This window comes from Onychostoma macrolepis, chromosome 13 (genome assembly GCF_012432095.1).
Source record: "Onychostoma macrolepis isolate SWU-2019 chromosome 13, ASM1243209v1, whole genome shotgun sequence".
In the NCBI taxonomy this organism is placed as follows: domain Eukaryota; kingdom Metazoa; phylum Chordata; class Actinopteri; order Cypriniformes; family Cyprinidae; genus Onychostoma; species Onychostoma macrolepis.
The window spans coordinates 10398983-10420753 of record NC_081167.1 but is presented as its reverse complement, the minus strand read 5'-3'; the positions used below and the strand labels follow the sequence as shown (position 1 = coordinate 10420753).

Here is a 21771-nt window from a genome sequence, read left to right as displayed (position 1 = left end):
TCCAGAACTCACCAAAAATAAGACTGAGCCTAGGAAAATCATCCGTTCCCCATATGACATGATCATTGTTAATAATGATCTTGCGTGAGATCTATGGAAAATTTGGTGTGAGAAAGAACACACTGTCAGTCAGGAGATTCTAGATCAAACAGCAAACTAGGAGCTTTTCTGTCACTAGATTTGAAACTTAACAAATTCACACATCAGCTGGTGTGAAGCTGTGATCTGTTTCACATTTGACAAATCTGTTTATACTCTATTGTCTTAGTATTGCATGTGTGCAAGCAACTCTCACTTCTCCTCTTTGTTTCAAAGGGGAAGCTATTAATTTCCAACATGCATTCCCATAGTCCATAGAAAGCCCTTTATTTTCCATTTTAGCTTTGCAGTGCAAAAAATGGTTTAACAACATAAAATGCAATAATTCTTCTTCAACTTTTTGGTTGAAAATGAGGCAAAAGTTTATTTATTTAAAACATTTATGCAACATGTATATATGTAATATTATTGGTTCGTGGCAATAATAGCTTTCCTGAGGCGTATCCAGAATCTCATGTTACTGAAAGGGTCTCTGCTCCACTTTAGGTACGTGTTCTTTTTCAGATGCTTATGAAGTCCAAACACTTTCTTAGACTTCCTCTCTTCCACATCTTCCAGAATGATGATGATGATGTTGGCACTGCGTTCCATCATAAAGCGAGACTGAGCTAATTCAAACTCAAAGCGACACCAGGCACTATCAATGAAGTGTTGAGACACGACCACAATGATTTTACGACTGCCCATTATTCCTTCATCGATAATGTTAGAGGCGATGGACTTCCCTGCTTGAAAGTCCCGCATATGAAGGCAAAGCTGAATAGGTGGAACACCGTTCTCCAGATTCTCCATCAGTTCATTCATGACCCAGACTTCATCATAGCTGGAGAAAATCACAAATGCGTCATAGGAACATTCTTGTTGACCAGGTGATCTATAGCCTCTCAGTAGAATACAGCAATACTGAAGATAAAACTGGAACCTATAAACCAAGAATGAAAAAAGAACTACTACTGTAACAAAACATACAGATAAAACAATTGTGAGTCTTTTCTTGTGCACACAGCTGTCAATGTCAAAGTCTGTTGCTCTAAAATCTAAATTTGGTGAAAAGGTTTTACAGAAAATATTTTCTAGTTTCTTCAAAACTTTCTGATTTTGCATAATCCACAAAATAAAATCTGTCTGGGAGCAGGAGCAATCGATGGGGTTAGACGACAAATCAAACTCTGAAAGATTTGTGGGCAACGTTTGGAGAACATGAAGTGGGATGCTAGTAATGCTGTTTTTATCGACATAAAGTGAAGTTAACTGTTTCAGGTTTGGGAGGGCCAGAAAATCTATATTCATTAAATTGTTTCCTCTCAAATTTAAAAGTCTAAGCCTTTGAAGATTTTTGAATGAGCTTGGATGTAACTCTACCACACGGCAATACGACATGTCAAGATGCTCTAGAAAAGTGAGATTATTAAACAAATATCTTGCTACATCACCCTGAAAATTACTGCCGGCCATCTTAAGAACATTAAGATTCCTCAATCCATAAAAGCAATATATGTTAATAAAGATGACACTTGAATAAGAAATATCTAGATATCTCAAATACTTCAAGTTAGAAAAAAGAGAAAGGTATCCCATACCTACAACCCTTGTATGATGGAAATCTAGAATCTCAAGGGAACCAAGTCCATCAAATGGTCCTGTAGAAAGACTAATTTGTGGATTTAGACTCAAATTTAGATACCTCAATTGAGGGGTGCCAGAAAAAAATGAGCAACATGATGTTAATGTAATTTGGTTTGAACTCAGATCCACATACTGAAGACTAGGCATGTCTATGAAGTCTGGAATTTGGGTTGCAACATTGTTGGTAAATACTAGTTTTTCTAAAGTATGGAGATGTGCAAGTTGTTTGCCTGGCACAGTATCTAATTGATTGGAAACCAAATAAAGCTCCTTGATTTCATAAAATGGCACATTTGCTATTTCACGAATTATACCACCCTTCACAGCTACATTTGTTGCATTTTTCATACAGCGAAAGATACTAACTGGCACATTATGTTTTTCTTTCATGTAATAATATACCTCATGAAAATTAATAAAGCAAAGACCATCTAAATAATTTGCATCTGATGACAAAATCTTGTAATCACACCTGTACTTTCCAAACATGAGCATTTTGACATTAAGACCATATAGAGCTTTTAGACCAGCTTTCTGAGCAGCAGGTGAAACAAAGGCAGATCGGATGTTCAGTTCTCTAAGATAAATGTCTTTGAAAGCTCCTGGTTCAATGTATAATAACGGATTCCTAGAGAGGATCAAAGTCATGTTTCTGCTGATCTCTCGCAACAAAACTGTGTGATCAGTTTTGATGATGGATATATTATTGGCATGTAGATCGAGTAAACTGAAATCTTTGAAGGTGCTCATGAATGGAGGGAGAGATATGGACTGGATGATATTTGTCCCGACTCTAAGCTCCTGCAGCTTGGTTAGGTTATTCATTTGAAGCTGTAATGATGAGAGACCAACATCCACAAGAACTAGTCTTTGTAGATTATGTAAAGAATTTAAGCATCCAGGTCCAAAATATGCAATAGGATTTCCAGTGAGAATCAAAGTAGTCAAATTCTTCACATTGTAGAAAGTATCATTTTCAATGTGCTTGATTTGGCATCTGAAAGCAAATACATCAATCAATATTATTTACAGAACAACACATACATATTTAGATGGTAACAATATACTTACCTTGACAGATCAAGGACTTGCAGGAAATACAAAACAGGGAAAACAGTCTTCTGTAAGTGTTTCAAAACATTAAAACTGAAATCCAGAATTTGAACAGAGGAAGGTATACTGGGTGGTATGTAACTGAGGTTTCTTCCCATGCATGAGTAGTGCAGATTCTCAGTAATCTAAATAAATAAATAAATAAAATGAATATATTTCACAACAGTAAAAAAATAGCAATTTAAATGGGAAAAACTTACTTTTGTACATGATTCTCCAGCACTTATGGAAAAATATATCATGAAAGCACTTACAGTAAAGAAAGTCATCTTGAGTGATCTCAACCGGTCATAAAAATGTGAGCCAGCCTTGGTAGAGGTCATCAATTATGAGGAACAAATGCCATGGTTTTCAACAATGGGGAACTATGGGTGAAAGGATGTCAAAGGGAAGTAGGCTTGTGCTTAATTTCGTAAATCTTGAATGAAGAAGTGCCTTTCTGAATAGATGAATTGTAATATTAAAATCCAATTTCCTATACAATTATATATAACATTAATTTTAACATTAACATTAATCTTTCCCTTACAACCAAAAACACACTTCTTTGGAGACATTCTTCCCGAGCAAGTCTTGTGCAGTGCTGCTGAATGAAGCACATTGATGGGCGCACTCTTGCTCTTGCTCTGCTTGCTGTGTGCGCGCTCTTCCAGGAGAAATGCCCATACAAGAAGTTCCGCCCTTCATAACGTCATGAAGAGCAATGCTTGAAAAAACTTTCCGAAACTTGTACGATCCCAGAAGGAGTGTATTTGGCACAGAAATACTTCTGTCATACGTCCAAATTAGGTTTTTTGAAACTTTGGCCATGTTTAGAATGAGAATCCAACTCTTTAACAGTGTAAATAACTCAGAATGCATGAAGTAGCATTAGACCCCCCAACCCCCTTTTAAAGGTACATTTCTGCCACCTGCTGGACTGGAATGTGAAGCATAATGGATAGGAAAGAAGACTGTTGACCTATTACTCTTAAATATCTTAAAAGTGCATCATAAACTTTATATTGTTTTAGGGAATTGTTCAATATATTTTTAAGTGACACATTTTCATCACATCAGTGATATGAGACATATCAAAGTAGGACCGTACAAGAGATTGGTTTCTGTTTGGTGAACTCTGGCCTGCCAATTTACTTCTGGCACAGCCACAGAGACATTTAAACAAATGAGGATGTAAATGTAAGATTCGGAATTTAACTTTTTTCCTGCATGCAAAATAATTAAGATTTAGCAAAGGAATTTTATTGTGATGCAATGATTGTAAAATTATAAATAATTTACTGCCATTGTTTACACAATACATAATCATATAATACATAAAAATGTAACTGTAATCTGATCATAAGCATTATAAAATGTAATATACTCTGATTATGGGAACTTGTTTTTTGGAATTTGATTATATAATCCAGATTACATGTAATCAGTCATTATCCAGCTCTAGTCTGGAACAACATGAGAGTGAGGAAATGATGACAATTTTAATTTTGCAGTTGATCTATCTATTAATGGATCATTTCTCGCTCCTTTATTGTTTTCACTGTATATGCTCCCTGTGGGAAGTACTGTATATTTAGGAAACATGCTGTTGCATTTCATTGCTATGCTGATGATATGCAGATCTATCTGCCATTATATAAGGAAAATTGGTCTAATTTGAGTCCGCTTGTAAACTGCTTTCTGGACATTAAAAAATGGTTGGCTGCAAACTTTTTAAAACTAAATGAAGACAAAACTGAGACCATGTTTTTTGGTTCAGTTGGATTTTGTTCTTCTATTCCTGCTGTTCTTGGATCTTTGAATGTATATAACAAAGCAGTGGTGAAACATTTAGCCGTATTATTTGATCCTGATTTTAAATTTGACAAGCAAATTAATTCTGAGGTAAAGTCCTGCTTTTTTAAGCTGTGAAGCCCTTGCTGTCTTTTAGTGATTTGGAGACAGTCATTCATACTTTTATTTTTTCACGCCTAGACTACTGTAATTCTCTTTATGTGGGAGTTAGTCAGAAAACCTTGGCTCGGCTACAGTCTGTTCAAAATGTATGTGCAAAACTCCCTACAAAGAACAAACCACACTTGTCAGGATGAAAGTAATTAATTTGACATAAATTTGTTTACATTATTGTTGTAATCAGGAAGGGACGTTCTGAAGTGCATTTACAAGCCCATTGTTCACATTATCTACAACAATGGCATCTTTGCAAAAACTTGTTGTATACATAGAAAAAAGCAATTACATTTTTCTTTAAATACATAGTTTACAAATGAGGCACCAGTTTATTTCATCAAAATACACACATAGGGCCCAAAATGTAATGATTATTTCACCACTAGTGCATAAGTAGGTCACCTGTTCACATCAAGCGATATTTATCTTCCGTTGAAGTTATGTGACTCCGGACCACAAAACCAGTCATAAGGGTCTTTTTTTTTTTCAAAATTGAGATTTATACATCATCTGAATAAATAAATAAGCTTTCCACTAATGTATGGACAATATTTGGCCAAGATACAACTACCGTATTGTCCCGAATATAAGACGACCCTGATTATAAGATGACCCCCCTTTTTCCAGATGTACCTTTTGGAAAAAGGCTTTTTGAAAACCAAATCTTGTTTGTTTTCTTCTCTCTCTGTAAAACACATTTTTTCTTAAATTATTATCGCATTGCATATTTTTCCTATTTTAATTTTTGTTTTGAAAGTATGGTAAATACTGGTAAAATGTACCAACAATGACATTTAAAAATATACACTTTTTGATAAACCATAAAAATAACAGGTAGCCCATCTGAATTATATAACATTTAGTCTATCCGTCTCATAGTAGCCTACCAAAATGTTATTAACAGTAGAAGTGAAATCTTATTGTAGTCTTCACATCTGGGTACTGTTATGTTTTAAAATCACTTACCGAGGAAGCTTGGTCCCATCAGGCTAACATGACTGTCATGAGTCATTTTCACTCGCGATCTTCTAACATTATTACAACACACATTACAATACATATTTCATGGCCCACTCGTTTCATGCGTGTTTGGCGCCACCTATTGTTGTGGGTGTATTAATGACATGTCAAAGTCTAGACCCTGAATATAAGACGACCGCGTTTTTTCAGATGTATTTCCAAGAAAAAAATCGTCTTGTAGTCGGGTCAATACGGTATTTGAAAATCTGGAATTTGAGGGTCCAAAAAAAAAAAAAAGAACATTGAGAAAATCGCCTTTAAAGTTGCCCAAATTAAGTTCTTAGCAATGCATATCATAAATGAAATTTTCATATATATTCACGGTAGGAAATTTACAAAATTCATGGAACTTGATCTTCACTTAATATTCTGATGATTTTTGGCATAAAATAAAAATGTATCATTTTGACCCATACAATGTATTGTGACTCGTTTTGTGCTCCAGGGTCACATAGCCTATGGTTCTTACCGTAGCTCCACATATTTTTAGTGTATGTGTTTTTTGTTGTTTTTGTTGTGTTATTTAATAAATGAATGAGACAAGATACAGACTGTGTGGACATTGTTATTCCAACCTATGAGTCAAAGACAAATTAGCATGCTGTCCCACACAATGATCAGGTCAAATCTGTTGTGAAAAAACTGGAAAGCTATACTGACAAATTATCTTGAGGTATACACAAGAACTAACCATTTTCCAAAGCATATTATTGGTTTGTGGCAATAATAGCTTTCCTGAGGCGTATCCAGAATCTCATGTTACTGAAAGGGTCTCTGCTCCACTTTAGGTACGTGTTCTTTTTCAGATGCTTATGAAGTCCAAACACTTTCTTAGTCTTCCTCTCTTCCACATCTTCCAGAATGATGATGATGATGTTGGCACTGCGTTCCATCATAAAGCGAGACTGAGCTAATTCAAACTCAAAGCGACACCAGGCACTATCAATGAAGTGTTGAGACACGACCACAATGATTTTACGACTGCCCATTATTCCTTCATCGATAATGTTGAGGCGATGGACTTCCCTGCTTGAAAGTCCCGCATATGAAGGCAAAGCTGAATAGGTGGAACACCGTTCTCCAGATTCTCCATCAGTTCATTCATGACCCAGACTTCATCATAGCTGGAGAAAATCACAAATGCGTCATAGGAACATTCTTGTTGACCAGGTGATCTATAGCCTCTCAGTAGAATACAGCAATACTGAAGATAATACTGGAACCTATAAACCAAGAATGAAAAAAGAACTACTACTGTAACAAAACATACAGATAAAACAATTGTGAGTCTTTTCTTGTGCACACAGCTGTCAATGTCAAAGTCTGTTGCTCTAAAATCTGAACTTGGTGAAAATGTTTTACAGAAAATATTTTCCTGTTGCTTCAAAACTTTCTGGTTTTGGATAATCCACCAAATAAAATCTGTCTGGGAGCAGGAGCAATCGATGGGGTTAGACGACAAATCAAACTCTGAAAGATTTGTGGGCAACGTTTGGAGAACATGAAGTGGGATGCTAGTAATGCTGTTTTTATCGACATAAAGTGAAGTTAACTGTTTCAGGTTTGGGAGGGCCAGAAAATCTATATTCATTAAATTGTTTCCTCTCAAATTTAAAAGTCTAAGCCTTTGAAGATTTTTGAATGAGCTTGGATGTAACTCTACCACACGGCAATACGACATGTCAAGATGCTCTAGAAAAGTGAGATTATTAAACAAATATCTTGCTACATCACCCTGAAAATTACTGCCGGCCATCTTAAGAACATTAAGATTCCTCAATCCATAAAAGCAATATATGTTAATAAAGATGACACTTGAATAAGAAATATCTAGATATCTCAAATACTTTAGGTTGGACAACGCTGAAGAGTATCCCATACCTACAACCCTTGTATGATGGAAATCTAGAATCTCAAGGGAATGAAGTCCATCAAATCCTCCTATATCAAGACTAATTTCTCCATTTTGACTCAAATTCAAATATCGGATTTGAGGGGTTCCAGACAAAAGTGTGGTGCAGCATCGTTTTAATGTCATTCGGTTACAGCTTAAATCCAAGTACTGAAGCTTAGGCATGTCTATGAAGGTTCCAGCACGAATAGGTTCAATGTTGTGTGCAATTACTAGTTTTTCTAAAGTATAAAGATGTGAAAGCTGTTTACCTGGTAAAGTTCCTAATCGATCATAAAGCAAGTAAAGCTCCTTGATTTCTCGAAAAAATACATACTCCATCTCATCAATCATGCCATTCTTTACTAATACATTTGTGGCATTAATCATACAGCGAAAGATAGAAATTGGCTCACTTGGCCTTTCATTAATATAGTAATAGACCTCCTGGAAATAAATAGAGCAAAGGCCATCTAGAACATCAGCATCCAAGAACTGAAATTGGAATTCTCCACTATATTTTCCAAACATTATTTTTTTGACATTAAGACCATATAGAGCTTTCAGGCCAGCTTGCTGAGCAGCAGGTGAAACAAAGGCAGATCGGATGTTCAGTTCTCTAAGATAAATGTCTTTGAAAGCTCCTGGTTCAATGTATAATAACGGATTCCTAGAGAGGATCAAAGTCATGTTTCTGCTGATCTCTCGCAACAAAACTGTGTGATCAGTTTTGATGATGGATATATTATTGGCATGTAGATCGAGTAAACTGAAATCTTTGAAGGTGCTCATGAATGGAGGAAGAGACATGGACTGAATGTTATTTGTCCCGACTCTAAGCTCCTGCAGCTTGGTTAGGTTATTCATTTGAAGCTGTAATGATGAGAGACCAACATCCACAAGAACTAGTCTTTGTAGATTATGTAAAGAATTCATGCATCCAGCTCCAAAATATGTAATGGGGTTTCCAGTGAGAATCAAAGTAGTCAAATTCTTCACATTGGAGAAAGTATCATTTTCAATATGCTCGATTTGACATCTGAAAGCAAACACATAAATTTGATATAATTTATAGAGCAACACATTATACAACATATTTAAATTGTAACAATATTGATTACCTTGACAGATCAAGGACTCGCAGAAAAGACAAAACTGGGAAAACAGTCCTCTGTAAGTGTTTCAAAACATTAAAACTGAAATCCAGAGTTTCAATGGAGGAAGGAATACTGGATGGTATGTAGCTGAGGTTTCTTCCCATGCACGAGTAGTCCAGATTCTCAGTAATCTTCAGTTTAAAAATAAATAAAATGTCACATGAATTAAAAAAAAAAAAAAAAAGTAATAAAGAAGAGATTTAAATTCATAAAACTAACCTTTGTGCATGATTCTCCAGCCCCAGAAAAATATATAATTAAAGCACTAATAGTGAAGAAATTCATCTTGACTGTTCTCATAAAGATTTTCTCAACCTGTCATGAAAAAAAGCCAGCCTTGTTTAAGGTCATTGAACATGAGGAACTAACGCCGTGGTTTTAAACAATGGGGAATTTTGGTGAAAAATATATAATCAAAAGGTCATAGCCCTGTGCTTATTCCGGTAAATCTAGAATGAGTAATTCTTTTTCAGAATGCAATGAGTTAACAATCAGAAACAATATTTAAAAACTACTGAAAGCAACTGAACATGTTTAGTAAAGAAAATAATTACCAATTCATAAATCAGGAATTTCTAATACTATGTCAAAATGGCATAATATGCTAGAATGACATTTATGTACAGTATCTAGTCATGTGCACAGCACGTTACACTGGGGTTTCAGTGGCAGTCATACCAAATTGAAATGCATTGCTCTCAAAAAGTTAAAGTCCCTAATTTTACAACAAGTTTCCTTAAAACAGGTCCACATGACTTACAGGATTTTCTTGCATATTTTGCCAAACTCTTTTACAAACTGGCCTGAATCATCGGATGAATGGTAGCACACTGAAAAACAAATACATTGACACACTGATTTGAGTTGATTTTTGTAGATTACCTAAAAGATTTCGCTAATAAAAAATCCATTACAACAAGATAAACACTGCAACAACATCAAAATATTAACTTAGCCTATATTTTATTACTTTTAAAAAACAAATAAGAGATTGCAATTTAAGCTATACTTGTCTTCCTCTATAGGTTCTCCTGTAGGCTAGTTTTTACAAGTTCTCATTTAGTTTTTTGTGTATTGCTTTCTTACCAGATTCTCGTTCGTCTGACCAGTTTTTTTTTTCTTTGCGTTAACTAGAGACTCTTAAGCTTCTGTCTAAATATTAAATGTTGTCTTTTCTTTTAATTATAGCTGTCAGCAAGCAATTACAATACTGAAGTCTCCTGAATTTTACCAATGTGAAAAGCAAGATGGCACCAAATGCCTACTCTAGTTGCACTTGTTTGACGAAAGAAATCGAGAAGAGGCCGAGTGTGGTGATATGCGACAAAACTAGGCCTAAGAAGCACTGGAATACAAGATGTGGTTCTATTTGGTGAGCTCTGACCTGCCAACTTGCTTACAGCACAGAGACAAATGTCAGATTCACTTCTAAATTCAGTGAACACAAACTTTAAACTGTGGTTTGCAATTTGGTGGGGTCTGTAATTTCTCATGCCATGGTGTGACTTTTTACTGGAATGAGCAGAGATTATTCAGAAATATATGACCACAAATGACCAATCAGAATCAAGTATTCAAGAGAGCCTTGTAATAAGGCTAGACACTGCAGGTGAATAGGGTAAAAAAATTAAGTAATAGTTATTGCCTTACTTACCCATGGGTACATAAAAATTACTTGAAAATGTTGATTACATTGGTAATTGCAAACATTTTTTGTATTACAAGTTTTCTAAAATATTAGGTTTAAATATGCAAATGAGGCATTATTTAAGGAAATATGCGCTAATTTAAAAAAATACATTTCTAGTATAATAATCTAAACTGGATGAAGTCCAGTGAAATTCTTGCTTTTTTTTTTTTTTTTTTTTTACATATTAGGGTCAAATGTTTTTACAGACGGAAAAATACAGACATAAAAAACACATTTTCACAATTTTTTGAGGAATAAAATGTTGTATATAATCAAGCAAATTATATATGAACAAATCCCTCAGTAAAAACCTTCAGGATACAGACAGGAATAAAAACGTAAAGTTTGGTATGTCTAAGTGATACTGAAGTGGAGCTTTATAGCTCAGTGTATGAAAAAAAAAACTGATTTTGAGAAAATGGCCTTTAAAAACATGTATTGTGATTGAAATCTATTGACACAAATAGAAAAAGTGCTATAAAATAAACACTTAGTGTATTTTGGATGTTTTCTCTCCACTAGTCTTTAAAAAACACTTTATGAAAAACCAAAAAGTTCAAAATCTCAAACTTGACAGGTGCATGAAAAAGTGTTTTTGCCTGCAGCGTCTCCCCTTAAAAACCGGTTTACACATTAATCGCCTAGTTAAACTTTACATTGCTTCAAGTTAGTAAGATGCAAGTTTTTGGACAGAAACGTGGCAACGGCACATAAATATAGTGTGCTCACCCCAATTAAACATTTTTTCTGCATGCGCCATAATTATAATTCAGCAAAGGAATTTTCCTGTGATGCAATGATTGTAAGATAAGATATTTTAAAATATATGGAAAACTCAAACAAAGAACAGCGTTATTTAGGATCGAGGAAATTCAGCTATAAAATCATATAGTAACCTAGGTATTTTTCCATTAACAAATTCACATATCACTGAGTGTGGAGCTTGAATGTCTTTTACTGTAACACATAGCATTGGACAAATCGGTTTACACAATTGTTGTGCTTTTCCTGCAGGGAAAAAACAAAACCAAAACACGTTTTTTTTTTTTTTTTTAAAGGGAATTTATTCAATTCTGTAGTGCATTCTCAAGAGTAGAAAGGCATCTTTGCCAAAAATGGTTCTAAATCCATGGTTCAAAAAGGAGGACCCAATTTATTTAATCAGAATACACACAATTATTTAAACTTATTTAAAATATCACATATTAAAACTGTTACTAAAAGCTGTTGTGAAATGTAGCATGACTGGAAAACCATACTGACATCTGCTTTCTAAATAATATTATTGGTTTGTGGCAATAATAGCTTTCCTGAGGCGTATCCAGAATCTCATGTTACTGAAAGGGTCTCTGCTCCACTTTAGGTACGTGTTCTTTTTCAGATGCTTATGAAGTCCAAACACTTTCTTAGTCTTCCTCTCTTCCACATCTTCCAGAATGATGATGATGATGCTGGCACTGCGTTCCATCATAAAGCGAGACTGAGCTAATTCAAACTCAAAGCGACACCAGGCACTATCAATGAAGTGTTGAGACACGACCACAATGATTTTACGACTGCCCATTATTCCTTCATCGATAATGTTGGAGGCGATGGACTTCCCTGCTTGAAAGTCCCGCATATGAAGGCAAAGCTGAATAGGTGGAACACCGTTCTCCAGATTCTCCATCAGTTCATTCATGACCCAGACTTCATCATAGCTGGAGAAAATCACAAATGCGTCATAGGAACATTCTTGTTGACCAGGTGATCTATAGCCTCTCAGTAGAATACAGCAATACTGAAGATAATACTGGAACCTATAAACCAAGAATGAAAAAAGAACTACTACTGTAACAAAACATACAGATAAAACAATTGTGAGTCTTTTCTTGTGCACACAGCTGTCAATGTCAAAGTCTGTTGCTCTAAAATCTGAACTTGGTGAAAATGTTTTCTGGTCGTTTCAAAACGTTATGATTTTGGATCATCCACAAAACAAAATCTATCTGGGAGCAGGAGCAATCGATGGGGTTAGAGGACGAATCAAACTCAAAGATTTGTGGGCAACTTTTGGAGAACATGAAGTGGGATGCTAGTAATGCTGTTTCTATCGACAAAGTGATGTTAATTGTTTAAGGTCTGGATAGGCCAGAAAATGTATCGTTATTAAATTGTTACCTCTGAGATTCAAAAGTCTAAGCCTTTGAAGATTTCAGAATGAGCTTGGATGTAACACTACCATATGACAATACGACATGTCAAGATGTCCTAGAAAGGTGAGATTATTAAATAGATACCTAGCTACATCACCTTGAAAATTGTTGCCAGCAATCTTGAGAGCATTAAGACTATGTTAGTAAAGGTGACTTGAATAAAAAAACATCCAGATACCTTGAGTACTTTAAAGTTAGAAAAAACTGAAAGGTATCCGACACGTACAACAGTTGTATGATGGAAATCTAGAATCTCAAGGGAATCAAGTCCTCCTAAATCAAGGCCAATTTCTGGACCACTACTCAAATTCAAATATCGGATTTGAGGGGTGCCAAACAAAAGTGAGGTGCAGCACAAGCAGCAGTCTATGAAAGCATCAGCCCAAATAGTGCACTGTTGTGTATAATTAGTTTTTCTAAAGTATGGAGAAGTGAAAGCTGTTTACCTGGCGAAGTACTTAACAGAAATCAAGTAAAGCTCCTTGATTCCACGAAAATGTACATACTCAATTTCGTCAATTAGACCTCCGATTACTGCTACATTTGTGGAATTAATCATACAGCAAATGACAGAAATTGGCTCACTAGGCTTCTCCATAATGTAATAATATACCTCCTGGAAATAAATAGAGCACAGACAATCTAAAAAGTAAGTATCTGAAAAGTGAAATCTGAAATAGTCCTTGTGCTTCCCAAATTTCAGCCTTTTGACATTATGACTATAGAGCTTTCAGGCCAGCTTGCTGAGCAGCAGGTGAAACAAAGGCAGATCGGATGTTCAGTTCTCTAAGACAAATGTCTTTGAAAGCTCCTGGTTCAATGTATAATAACGGATTCCTAGAGAGGATCAAAGTCATGTTTCTGCCAACGTCTCGCAACACAGCAGTGTGATCAGTTTTGATGATGGATATATTATTGGCATGTAGATCGAGTAAACTGAAATCTTTGAAGGTGCTCATGAATGGAGGGAGAGATATGGACTGGATGTTATTTGTCCCGACTCTAAACTCCTGCAGCTTGGTTAGGTTATTCATTTGAAGCTGTAATGATGAGAGACCAACATCCACAAGAACTAGTCTTTGTGGATTATGTAAAGAATTTAAGCATCCAGGTCCAAAATATGTAATGGGGTTTCCAGTGAGAATCAAAGTAGTCAAATTCTTCACATTGTAGAAAGTATCATTTTCAATGCGCTTGATTTGGCATCTGAAAGCAAATACATAATTTAATATAATTTATAGAGCAGCAGCACATTAGACAACATTTAAATGGTAAAAATATTGCTTACCTTGAAAGATCAAGGGCTAAAAAAAAAGAAAAGAAAATTAAGTGTTTCAAAACATTAAAATTGAAATCCAGCGTTTCAATGGAAGGAAGAATACTGGATGGTATGTAGCTGAGGTTTCTTCCCATGCATGAGTATTCCAGATTCTCAGTAATCTTAAAAAAAAAAACTTAAATTTTACATACACGCATACATATATATATACATATATATACACATATACATATACACATATACATATATTTATTAAACAGTAATTAAGAGGAAATTTTAATTCAGAAAACTTACTTGTGTGCACGATTTTCCAGCCCCAATAGAAAAATGTATAATTAAAGAACTAAGTGAAAAAAATTCATCTTGACTCTTCTAATCAGATTTTCTCAACCTGTCATAAAATAAGCCAGCCTTGTTTGAGGTAATTGAATATGAGGAACTAGTGCCATGGTTTTAAACAATGAGGTATTTTGGCTGAAAATACATAAAGAGAAGTAATGAATAAGTCATTAATCTCCAAAACATCCCAAATGAATAAAAAAAAAAAAAAAAAAGAAAGAAAAATGTAAAAAGAATTGAAATCAATTTAAAAGGGATAAAAAAAAAAAAATAAAAAAAAAAAAAAGTTTCATAAAGAAAGTAGTTACCTCTGATTCATAACCTACCATGAAGTTGAAACTGACATTTACATTACTAAATCTCCAGTAACCATTATAACATGATCACCAACAACATAAACATGTAACTGACTGAAAAATAATCTACTGGCCCTAATGTGAAAAGCAAGTCCACTGTAACTGTTAGGAAAATATCTACACATGTAATTTTCCACTCAACCACTGGAAACAAAACATGTTTAAACCTAAAAGAAAGGCACACTGAACAACGATAAACATGAACTACCAGCAGATGGCCCTGCACACACATCTGACACAAGGTCACTTCAGTCAGAAACTTCAAATTCCTGTTCACTTTGCTACAAGGATAACCTCAACAATTACTCTTAGTATAATCAGACTTTCAGATTTTAACAATACTACAGATTAAACTCAAAATATTATGTCACCAATAATGTGTCTTCCTCAACATACAATGTTAAATACACTACAACACAGCAAATCTGGACAAAAGCAGATAGGTACTATAAAAACACTGTATGAACTTGTTGATAGTCAACAACCTTTATTTATCCATATATGTGAGCCACTCAAAGATGGGGGAATAGACAAATAGGACAAGAATTGACCACTATAGAGGGCAACCAACATATGGATCAATGGCATTGTAACTTTCTTTAACCTCTATTCTACAAAGAGGCTTGTTGACAGACAAGTAAATTAAAAGACAGAAGTAACAGTGTAAACATTCATGTACAGAGAAGCAAAAAAAAAAAAAAGGAAAAAAAAAAAAAAGTCAAATTAAAACATTGATTAGTATGTAAAGAAACAAAAAGGGAGCAGGAGCCAAAACCTTATTTTTTCTATTACAGCTCAGCATACATTTCTACATGGCATGCAATAAGGCACCTAACTAACACAATGAATAAACCTATGCTACGTGATGAAGCACAATTGTTATCCAATGGGGGGGGGGAAAGAGAATAGTTCTGATACAATGTTCACTCCCATAAAAACAGTATTCCTTTCATTTCCCTTTCAATTACCCAAACCTTATTAAAAAAATACATCCGTTTGTAAAAGATTTTCTCCATACACAGAACTGTAAATAGAAAGCACAAACCCATGGAATTAAGGGGGGGACAAATCAAACAAATTTCAAAAAAAGCAAGCTCTATTTTGTATTTGCATTAAAGTATACACAATCTATTATTATTATTATTATTAAATGTTGATACTCTGCAAAATGTATCCAGAATACAACTAAATGCTATACATTGCTGTCTGACTTGAGCAATGACTGGGAAAATCTTAAATGCACAGTCAGTCACTGCATTGGTAACATAGGTGGATAGCAGGGAGAAGCACTGAAGACATTCAGGGGAATGCTTAGGCTGTACCAAGTTCGCATAATATAACAAAATCAGCTGTACAATTCAGATGTGTTGAAAACTAGCAACATGAAAAGTGAACCGAATTTCCCAACAGAATTAAATTATATGATTTTGTTGGGTTGACCTTTTATGATCAAGATCTACTTTTCTCAACTTGACTCGATGACGAGACATTTCTTGCCTCTCACTTTTTGTGCTGCTCTCGAGCGAATGTCCCGGAGTTAGTAAGTTAATATGCTGTTTTAGATTGCAGACTGTTGGTTTGTATCATAAAGGGTTTATGATAATTAATATAGCCTTTACATAGGACAGCTTGTTCAAAACTAGTGTCATCCCCTAAAAGCACCATCCCACTTCACCTACAAGAGATGGATAAGACTAACTGGATCATACATCAAAAATGCTCAATTTTTTCAGAAAAGAACAGCACTCTACTCACCTATACATCTATATAAAAAGAAATCAACATATTTACAAGTGATATCAGTTACTCAACCCATTAATGATACAGATGGGTAAAAGATACAAACTAGGGGAGTGAATAGTTGTGTCTAGACCTATTTGCTTAATTATCTACCATTCAAAACCAACTTGACCTAATACTCAGTTTAAGATTGTGCCAGGCTTCAATAAACTCCTAGCTTAAAGCACAAGTCAGTGATGATGGAAGTTTTGTCTACGGTTTTAATCACACACCATGTTCCAGAATGACATGTATGCATCTAGTCATGTGCACATTACACAGGGGATTTCAGTGTCAATCATACCAAATTGAAATTCATTGCTCTTAAAAAGTCAAAAGGACTTGATTTTTTAAGTTCCCTCAGAGCAGGTCCACGCAGGCTTTCTGGATTTTCTTGCATCTTTTGCCAAACTCTTTAACATTACAAGCTGGCCTGAATCATGGGATGAATGGTAGCGCACCACTTGTGGGAGAGGAAAGCAGGCTTACTGATCAATATGAATTCTGTGATGCCTAGACAGAGAGGACGAGTGATTGAAACCCTTTCCACACTGAGCACACCTATATGGTTTCTCACTCTGAAGGATTCTCTGTTTCAAGATGGTAGTGTGGGGGAATCCCTTTCCTGTTGCAATAGCACTATAAGTTGACTTATCCTCCAAATGAACCCGTTGGTGCCTTGCAAGAGAGGAGGGATGATTGAACCTCTTCCCACACTGAGCACAGGTGTAGGACTTTCCATCAGAATGAGTCCTCTGATGCCTGGATAGCGATGACGAGTGATTGAAGCTCTTCTCACAATGGTTGCAGCTGTATGGCTTTTCACCTGTGTGCATTCCCCTCTTCAGCGTAGTATCGAAGGGGAAATCCTTATCCGCCTGGGCGTACATCTTGGCCTCAAGGTGGACCTTGTGGTGTCGTGACAAGGAAGAGGAATGGTTGAAACCCTTGTCGCACTGAGAGCAGCGGTAGGGCTTTCCACCCTGATGGACCAGCTGATGCTTCTTGAGGTGGCGTTTCCTGACGAAGCTCTTCCGACACTGGGTGCACTTGTAGGGCTTCTCCCCTGAGTGGATTCTCTGATGCTCTCTTAACGTGGCTGCTGCCGCAAAACACTTTCCACACTGGGTGCATCTGTGTGGCTTTTCACCAGCATGAGTCTTCTGGTGCTGTTTGAGATTGGAAGCCGTCGTAAAGCCTTTACCACACTGAAGACAGGTAAACGGCTTGTCATGGGCATGCAGCTCTTGATGTTTTTTCAGATGGCGTCTGCGCACAAAGCTTTTCCGGCATTGAGTGCATTTGTAGGGTTTGTCATCCGAATGCATTTTCATGTGTTCCCGGAGAGTGATGGCAGCGGCGAAGCTTTTGCCACACTCTGAACATCTGTGCGGCTTTTCAGGAGAGTGCATCATCTGATGGGGTTTCAAGTTGAATGCATCAATGACTCCTTTACCAACCATCTCAAGACCAGTGGTATAACTTTTCTCTTTCATGTGAATCCTCATGTGACTTCTCAGACTGGCTTCAACAGCGAAGCTCTCACCACAGTGGACGCAAATGTAGGGATGAGTGGCTTTGTGGATTTCAAAGTGTTCGTGCAGATCAGACATACAGCCAAAAATCTCACCACACTCACTGCATTGAAGACCATGAGCTTCATGGATGATAACGCCATTCTCTGACTCTACTGTAAGCTCCCCTCCATGGTCAGACTCCACCTTTACGATATGTTCTCCACCACCTATCTCCGTCTTTAACAGCACTTCACCGAGTAAATGCTCATTGCCTTTGATTTCTGCGCTGCTGAAGTAATGATGATGATCGTGGTGTATTTCAGATTTAATATAGTCATGATCTGTCTCTGTTACCACATCCACGCATGTCACTGCTCCTAAATCACCGTGAATAGCCTCTAGGTCAAGTCTTTTGTCCTCCTGAGTCATAATCTCCGTCTCCGCTCCATAATGCAAGTCACCGACTTGCGTATGGGCAATGACACACTCAGATCCCAACGTATCGAGACCTGGTGTGTCACAGTCAGTCTCTGACTCAGCCATCAGGACGCACTCCAGCCTGACGACTTCCGTCTTCCCGGTTAAGTGAAACTTAGCGTTGCTCTACGAGCACCGCTTTCCCGCAAAGAAACTTGAAAGGATGCCCGTCACAGGCTCAGTCAGTTCTCGAGTCAGGATCAGTCCTGCCTGTCGGAAGACAACAAATATTTAACTACATAATCATAATGAAATATTTCAACTCAAACATTTAACTATCATATAGATTTCACTGCTTGAGAAAAAAATAAAAGTAATGGTCTGACTACTTTTTTCAGAAAGTAAATAACCATTACATTAAGTAAATTTATGCTATTTCATGTGACAAATAAATACACAGCTTCAACTAAATCAGGGGTGTCAACTCGGTTCCTAGGGGGCTGCGGCCCTCCAGGAACGGAGTTCGACACCCCTGTCAATGAACAACAGGCAAATTATACATTCAGACATATAAGCTTGAAATCTACATCAGTTATGAGGGTGAGAAAAATACATCAACATCCTTAAAGATTGCTGCATAGACAAACACAACCGGGACCTGGGCTATATGCACCACAGCTTGCAAAAACATTTAATGATTAAAAATTGTAAACAAAACATGAGGCTGATTTAGAAACAATCATAAAAGCTAGTTAGCAGAAATATCTTTGGCTACAAATTGGCTAAGGTTAGCCTATGGGCAGTTTATATTTGGCTAACTTGACAGGCTAGGTATATATGAATCTACAGTTCAGATATTCAAATGTCTCAAGCCAAATGAACAACACTGAATCACAAAGAAATCCTTTAAACATGCCATCAATTTAGAATATACTTAAACCCATGTTAACAAACTTTCACACAGCTGGTTTGTCACTGTTGGCTAGGTTAGCTGGCTAAATAGCTGCTAGTTAGCTTCCTTGAGCATGTATTATCAGCTAACTAGCTGGCTAACTAGCACTACAGCTAGATCACAAAATAATATTGAATCGATAAGCTAACAGCCCGCCTTAAATTCTAAAGTTTACGTATCATTTCTCAGTCATACATACACGTATTAGTACCATAAATTCATGTAGAGACAGCTTCGAGAAAACACAAGGCGTTTAACGGTAGGCATCTTGTGCGCCAGAGGTTGGACGAGCTAACTAGCTGTAAAATGGCCGCCGCGACTAGCTTCCGCCCCTAATGTAAGCACGCAGAGGCAACACACGACGTGAGCAAATGCAAATAAACTAGGTCATGTTAGTTGACTAGTTTTATTGCTCGCTAGTAAGCTGTGCTGTCATAGCTCTAAAAAGTCAAGATATCGGGACATAAACAAGGCAAACAGCTCGAGTTAATGGCTAATCACAGATGTACGCTATTCGCGAAAGCCCGGGAAAGGCGCCCCCCTTCTTACATAACGCGTTTTTGTTTTGTGGCGTCGAATTAAAAACAAAATACCATGTTCTCAACGTCTTTTGCGGCTGTATGCTATTCTGAAATCGCCCAAATCATTTGACACGAGCATAGCGTTGCTATAAGCTGCGCTTATCATGCTATAGTCCTAGCCCATTTTTAGCTGCGTGAAACAAACATGGCCTGTCTTCCAGCTAAGCTGCCTCGCTAGCGGAACACTAGCTGCCCCCGCCGCCATTGCTACACAACACCTCCGAACTTCGTGACGTCCACAATTCATCGGTATCGCCTACCGAGCGCCACTAATCGCAGATAACTCATTAAATGTGTCAAGATATAGCATTCACCACGTCGCATGACATAACGTTAATTAAATAACAACCTTGAATCAAATATAGCACGCTAGTTAGCCAGCTAAGTTAACTAGCAAAGGTAATCTAAAAACCCTGACGCACATACACGTTAAACGGTCATATATTAACGTATTTTTGTAAACATTTCCGACCTCTTTGCCCTTTAAAGGCTGTTTTGCGAGATGCGCTGCTGGTCGTCGAGGCGTAGTCAACGGCCTGAAGATCTTCGCTCTGTTGCGTCTGTACTGCCTGGTTGCGGTTTGCACTCTGTCACTCTTTTTTTCTCTCTCTCTCTCTCCCTCCCTCCGTACGTACGTAGCGGGACGGCGCCGCGGATCATCTGGCGCCAACTATGTTGGAGCGCATGAGCACAAAAAAACAAAGCGACGAAGAAACAAGCGCTCGATCGCCCTCTATTGTCCTGGCGGAAGGCACATTCTCCTTCAGAGTCGGGCCCAACTAAACGATAAAACAGGGTAAAACATTACAATAGGGTTCGGTTTGTTTTTACGAGATATCATGGGCTAACAATGAATAAAACTTTTATTAAACTTGGTTAATATTAATTTCTACATTCACGAATTCTTTATTTTTAACATATGAAGTTGTATAAATGAACATGAATGTATTATGAACTGACATAATACATGGATCTAGATGTTATGATAAAATGCTAATTGTTTGTTTATATCTAATGCATTACTAATGAATTGTACCAAAATAGCAATGCATTGCTCACCTAATTCTAAAAAAAACTTTGGCTGATACTTAAATGATTCCGTATAAAAGTATACTGCGGCCTACATTCACCAACTCTAAATAAATTAAAACTTTTACAAAATACAGACTATCAGGATGTGTTGCCACCATGGCTGATATCATGTGAGGGACGAGTAAACATTAACCATAACATTATAAGGATGAGTGGATATGCTGTGGCCATCCTGAGCAAACAGCTTCCTGAAACACAGACTGTGTTCCCACTGTGATCAGGGAGCACTAGGGAGCGCCCTTTCCCTTAAAACGTTTGAGAAACACAAGAACCAATGCTTAAGTTTCTGAGGGAAAGGGTAAAGACAAATATAGTGTTGGTATGTTATTTAAAAGAGAAACACAACACAAATAATATATTTGGGGTAGTCGTGGCCTAATGGTTAGGGAGTCGGGCTTGTAACCTGAAGGTTGCTGGTTCAATTCCCGCACCTGCAGGAATTGAAGGTGGGGATTGTGAATGAACATACCACCTTCGATACCATGACTAAGGTGCCCTTGAGCAAGGCACCGAACCCCTAATTGCTCCCCGGGCGCTGGAGTAAGGCTGCCCACTGCTCCGGGTGTGTGTGTGTGTTCACTACTCACTGCTGTGTGTGTGCACTTGGATGGGTTAAATGCAGAGCACCATTTTGAGTATGGGTCACCATACTTGACAATACGTCACGACTTAACTTAACACCTTAAAACTAGCTGGTGTATTTACTCTATTATTTGTC

General features: G+C 36.8%; 3 protein-coding genes and 1 pseudogene across 8 annotated transcripts; all 4 read right to left on the bottom strand.

The window, feature by feature from the left end:
• Positions 1–366: 366 nt before the first annotated feature.
• Positions 367–14474, bottom strand: LOC131552009 (toll-like receptor 4). Of its 5 annotated transcripts, XM_058795342.1 has the most exons (4): positions 3039–3133; positions 2797–2963; positions 1680–2722; positions 845–1021 (listed from the first exon to the last, which is right to left on the bottom strand). In XM_058795342.1, the coding sequence occupies exons 1-4, from the start codon at positions 3105–3107 to the stop codon at positions 984–986; spliced, it is 1317 nt and encodes a 438-aa protein (XP_058651325.1). In that variant the 5' UTR covers positions 3108–3133; the 3' UTR covers positions 845–983. The 5 variants fall into 5 exon arrangements, with proteins under 5 accessions (XP_058651324.1, XP_058651323.1, XP_058651326.1 ...); XM_058795341.1 differs by having other exon boundaries at positions 367–2722; positions 3093–3177; XM_058795340.1 differs by having other exon boundaries at positions 367–2722.
• Positions 6411–8984, bottom strand: LOC131552010 (toll-like receptor 4; annotated as a pseudogene).
• LOC131552012 (toll-like receptor 4) lies at positions 11675–12608 on the bottom strand. Its single transcript, XM_058795347.1, has one exon. It carries the CDS (start codon positions 12225–12227, stop codon positions 11829–11831), a length of 399 nt encoding a protein of 132 aa, XP_058651330.1. The 5' UTR covers positions 12228–12608; the 3' UTR covers positions 11675–11828.
• A 199-nt stretch (positions 14475–14673) lies between the features above and the next one.
• Positions 14674–20623, bottom strand: si:ch211-198a12.6 (uncharacterized protein LOC563253 homolog). Of its 2 annotated transcripts, none has more exons than XM_058795346.1 (2): positions 19592–20089; positions 14674–18698 (listed from the first exon to the last, which is right to left on the bottom strand). In XM_058795346.1, exon 2 carries the CDS (start codon positions 18552–18554, stop codon positions 16980–16982), a length of 1575 nt encoding a protein of 524 aa, XP_058651329.1. In that variant the 5' UTR covers positions 18555–18698; positions 19592–20089; the 3' UTR covers positions 14674–16979. The 2 variants fall into 2 exon arrangements, with proteins under 2 accessions (XP_058651329.1, XP_058651328.1); XM_058795345.1 differs by lacking the exon at positions 19592–20089 and adding an exon at positions 20434–20623 and having other exon boundaries at positions 14675–18698.
• Between the last annotated feature and the right edge of the window lie 1148 nt (positions 20624–21771).

What these genes read in the sequence shown, in the direction of transcription:
- si:ch211-198a12.6 (XM_058795345.1), bottom strand. Translation starts at nt 18,554, where the DNA reads ATGGCTGAGTCAGAGACTGACTGTGACACACCAGGTCTCGATACGTTG.
- LOC131552012 (XM_058795347.1), bottom strand. Translation starts at nt 12,227, where the DNA reads ATGAATGAACTGATGGAGAATCTGGAGAACGGTGTTCCACCTATTCAG.
- LOC131552009 (XM_058795341.1), bottom strand. Translation starts at nt 3,161, where the DNA reads ATGACCTCTACCAAGGCTGGCTCACATTTTTATGACCGGTTGAGATCA. An exon ending in TCAAGATGACTTTCTTTACT is followed by an intron (nt 2,964 to 3,092) that starts GTAAGTGCTTTC and finishes TTATTTATTTAG; the next exon opens with ATTACTGAGAATCTGCACTA. An exon ending in CAAGTCCTTGATCTGTCAAG is followed by an intron (nt 2,723 to 2,796) that starts GTAAGTATATTG and finishes ATTTGCTTTCAG; the next exon opens with ATGCCAAATCAAGCACATTG.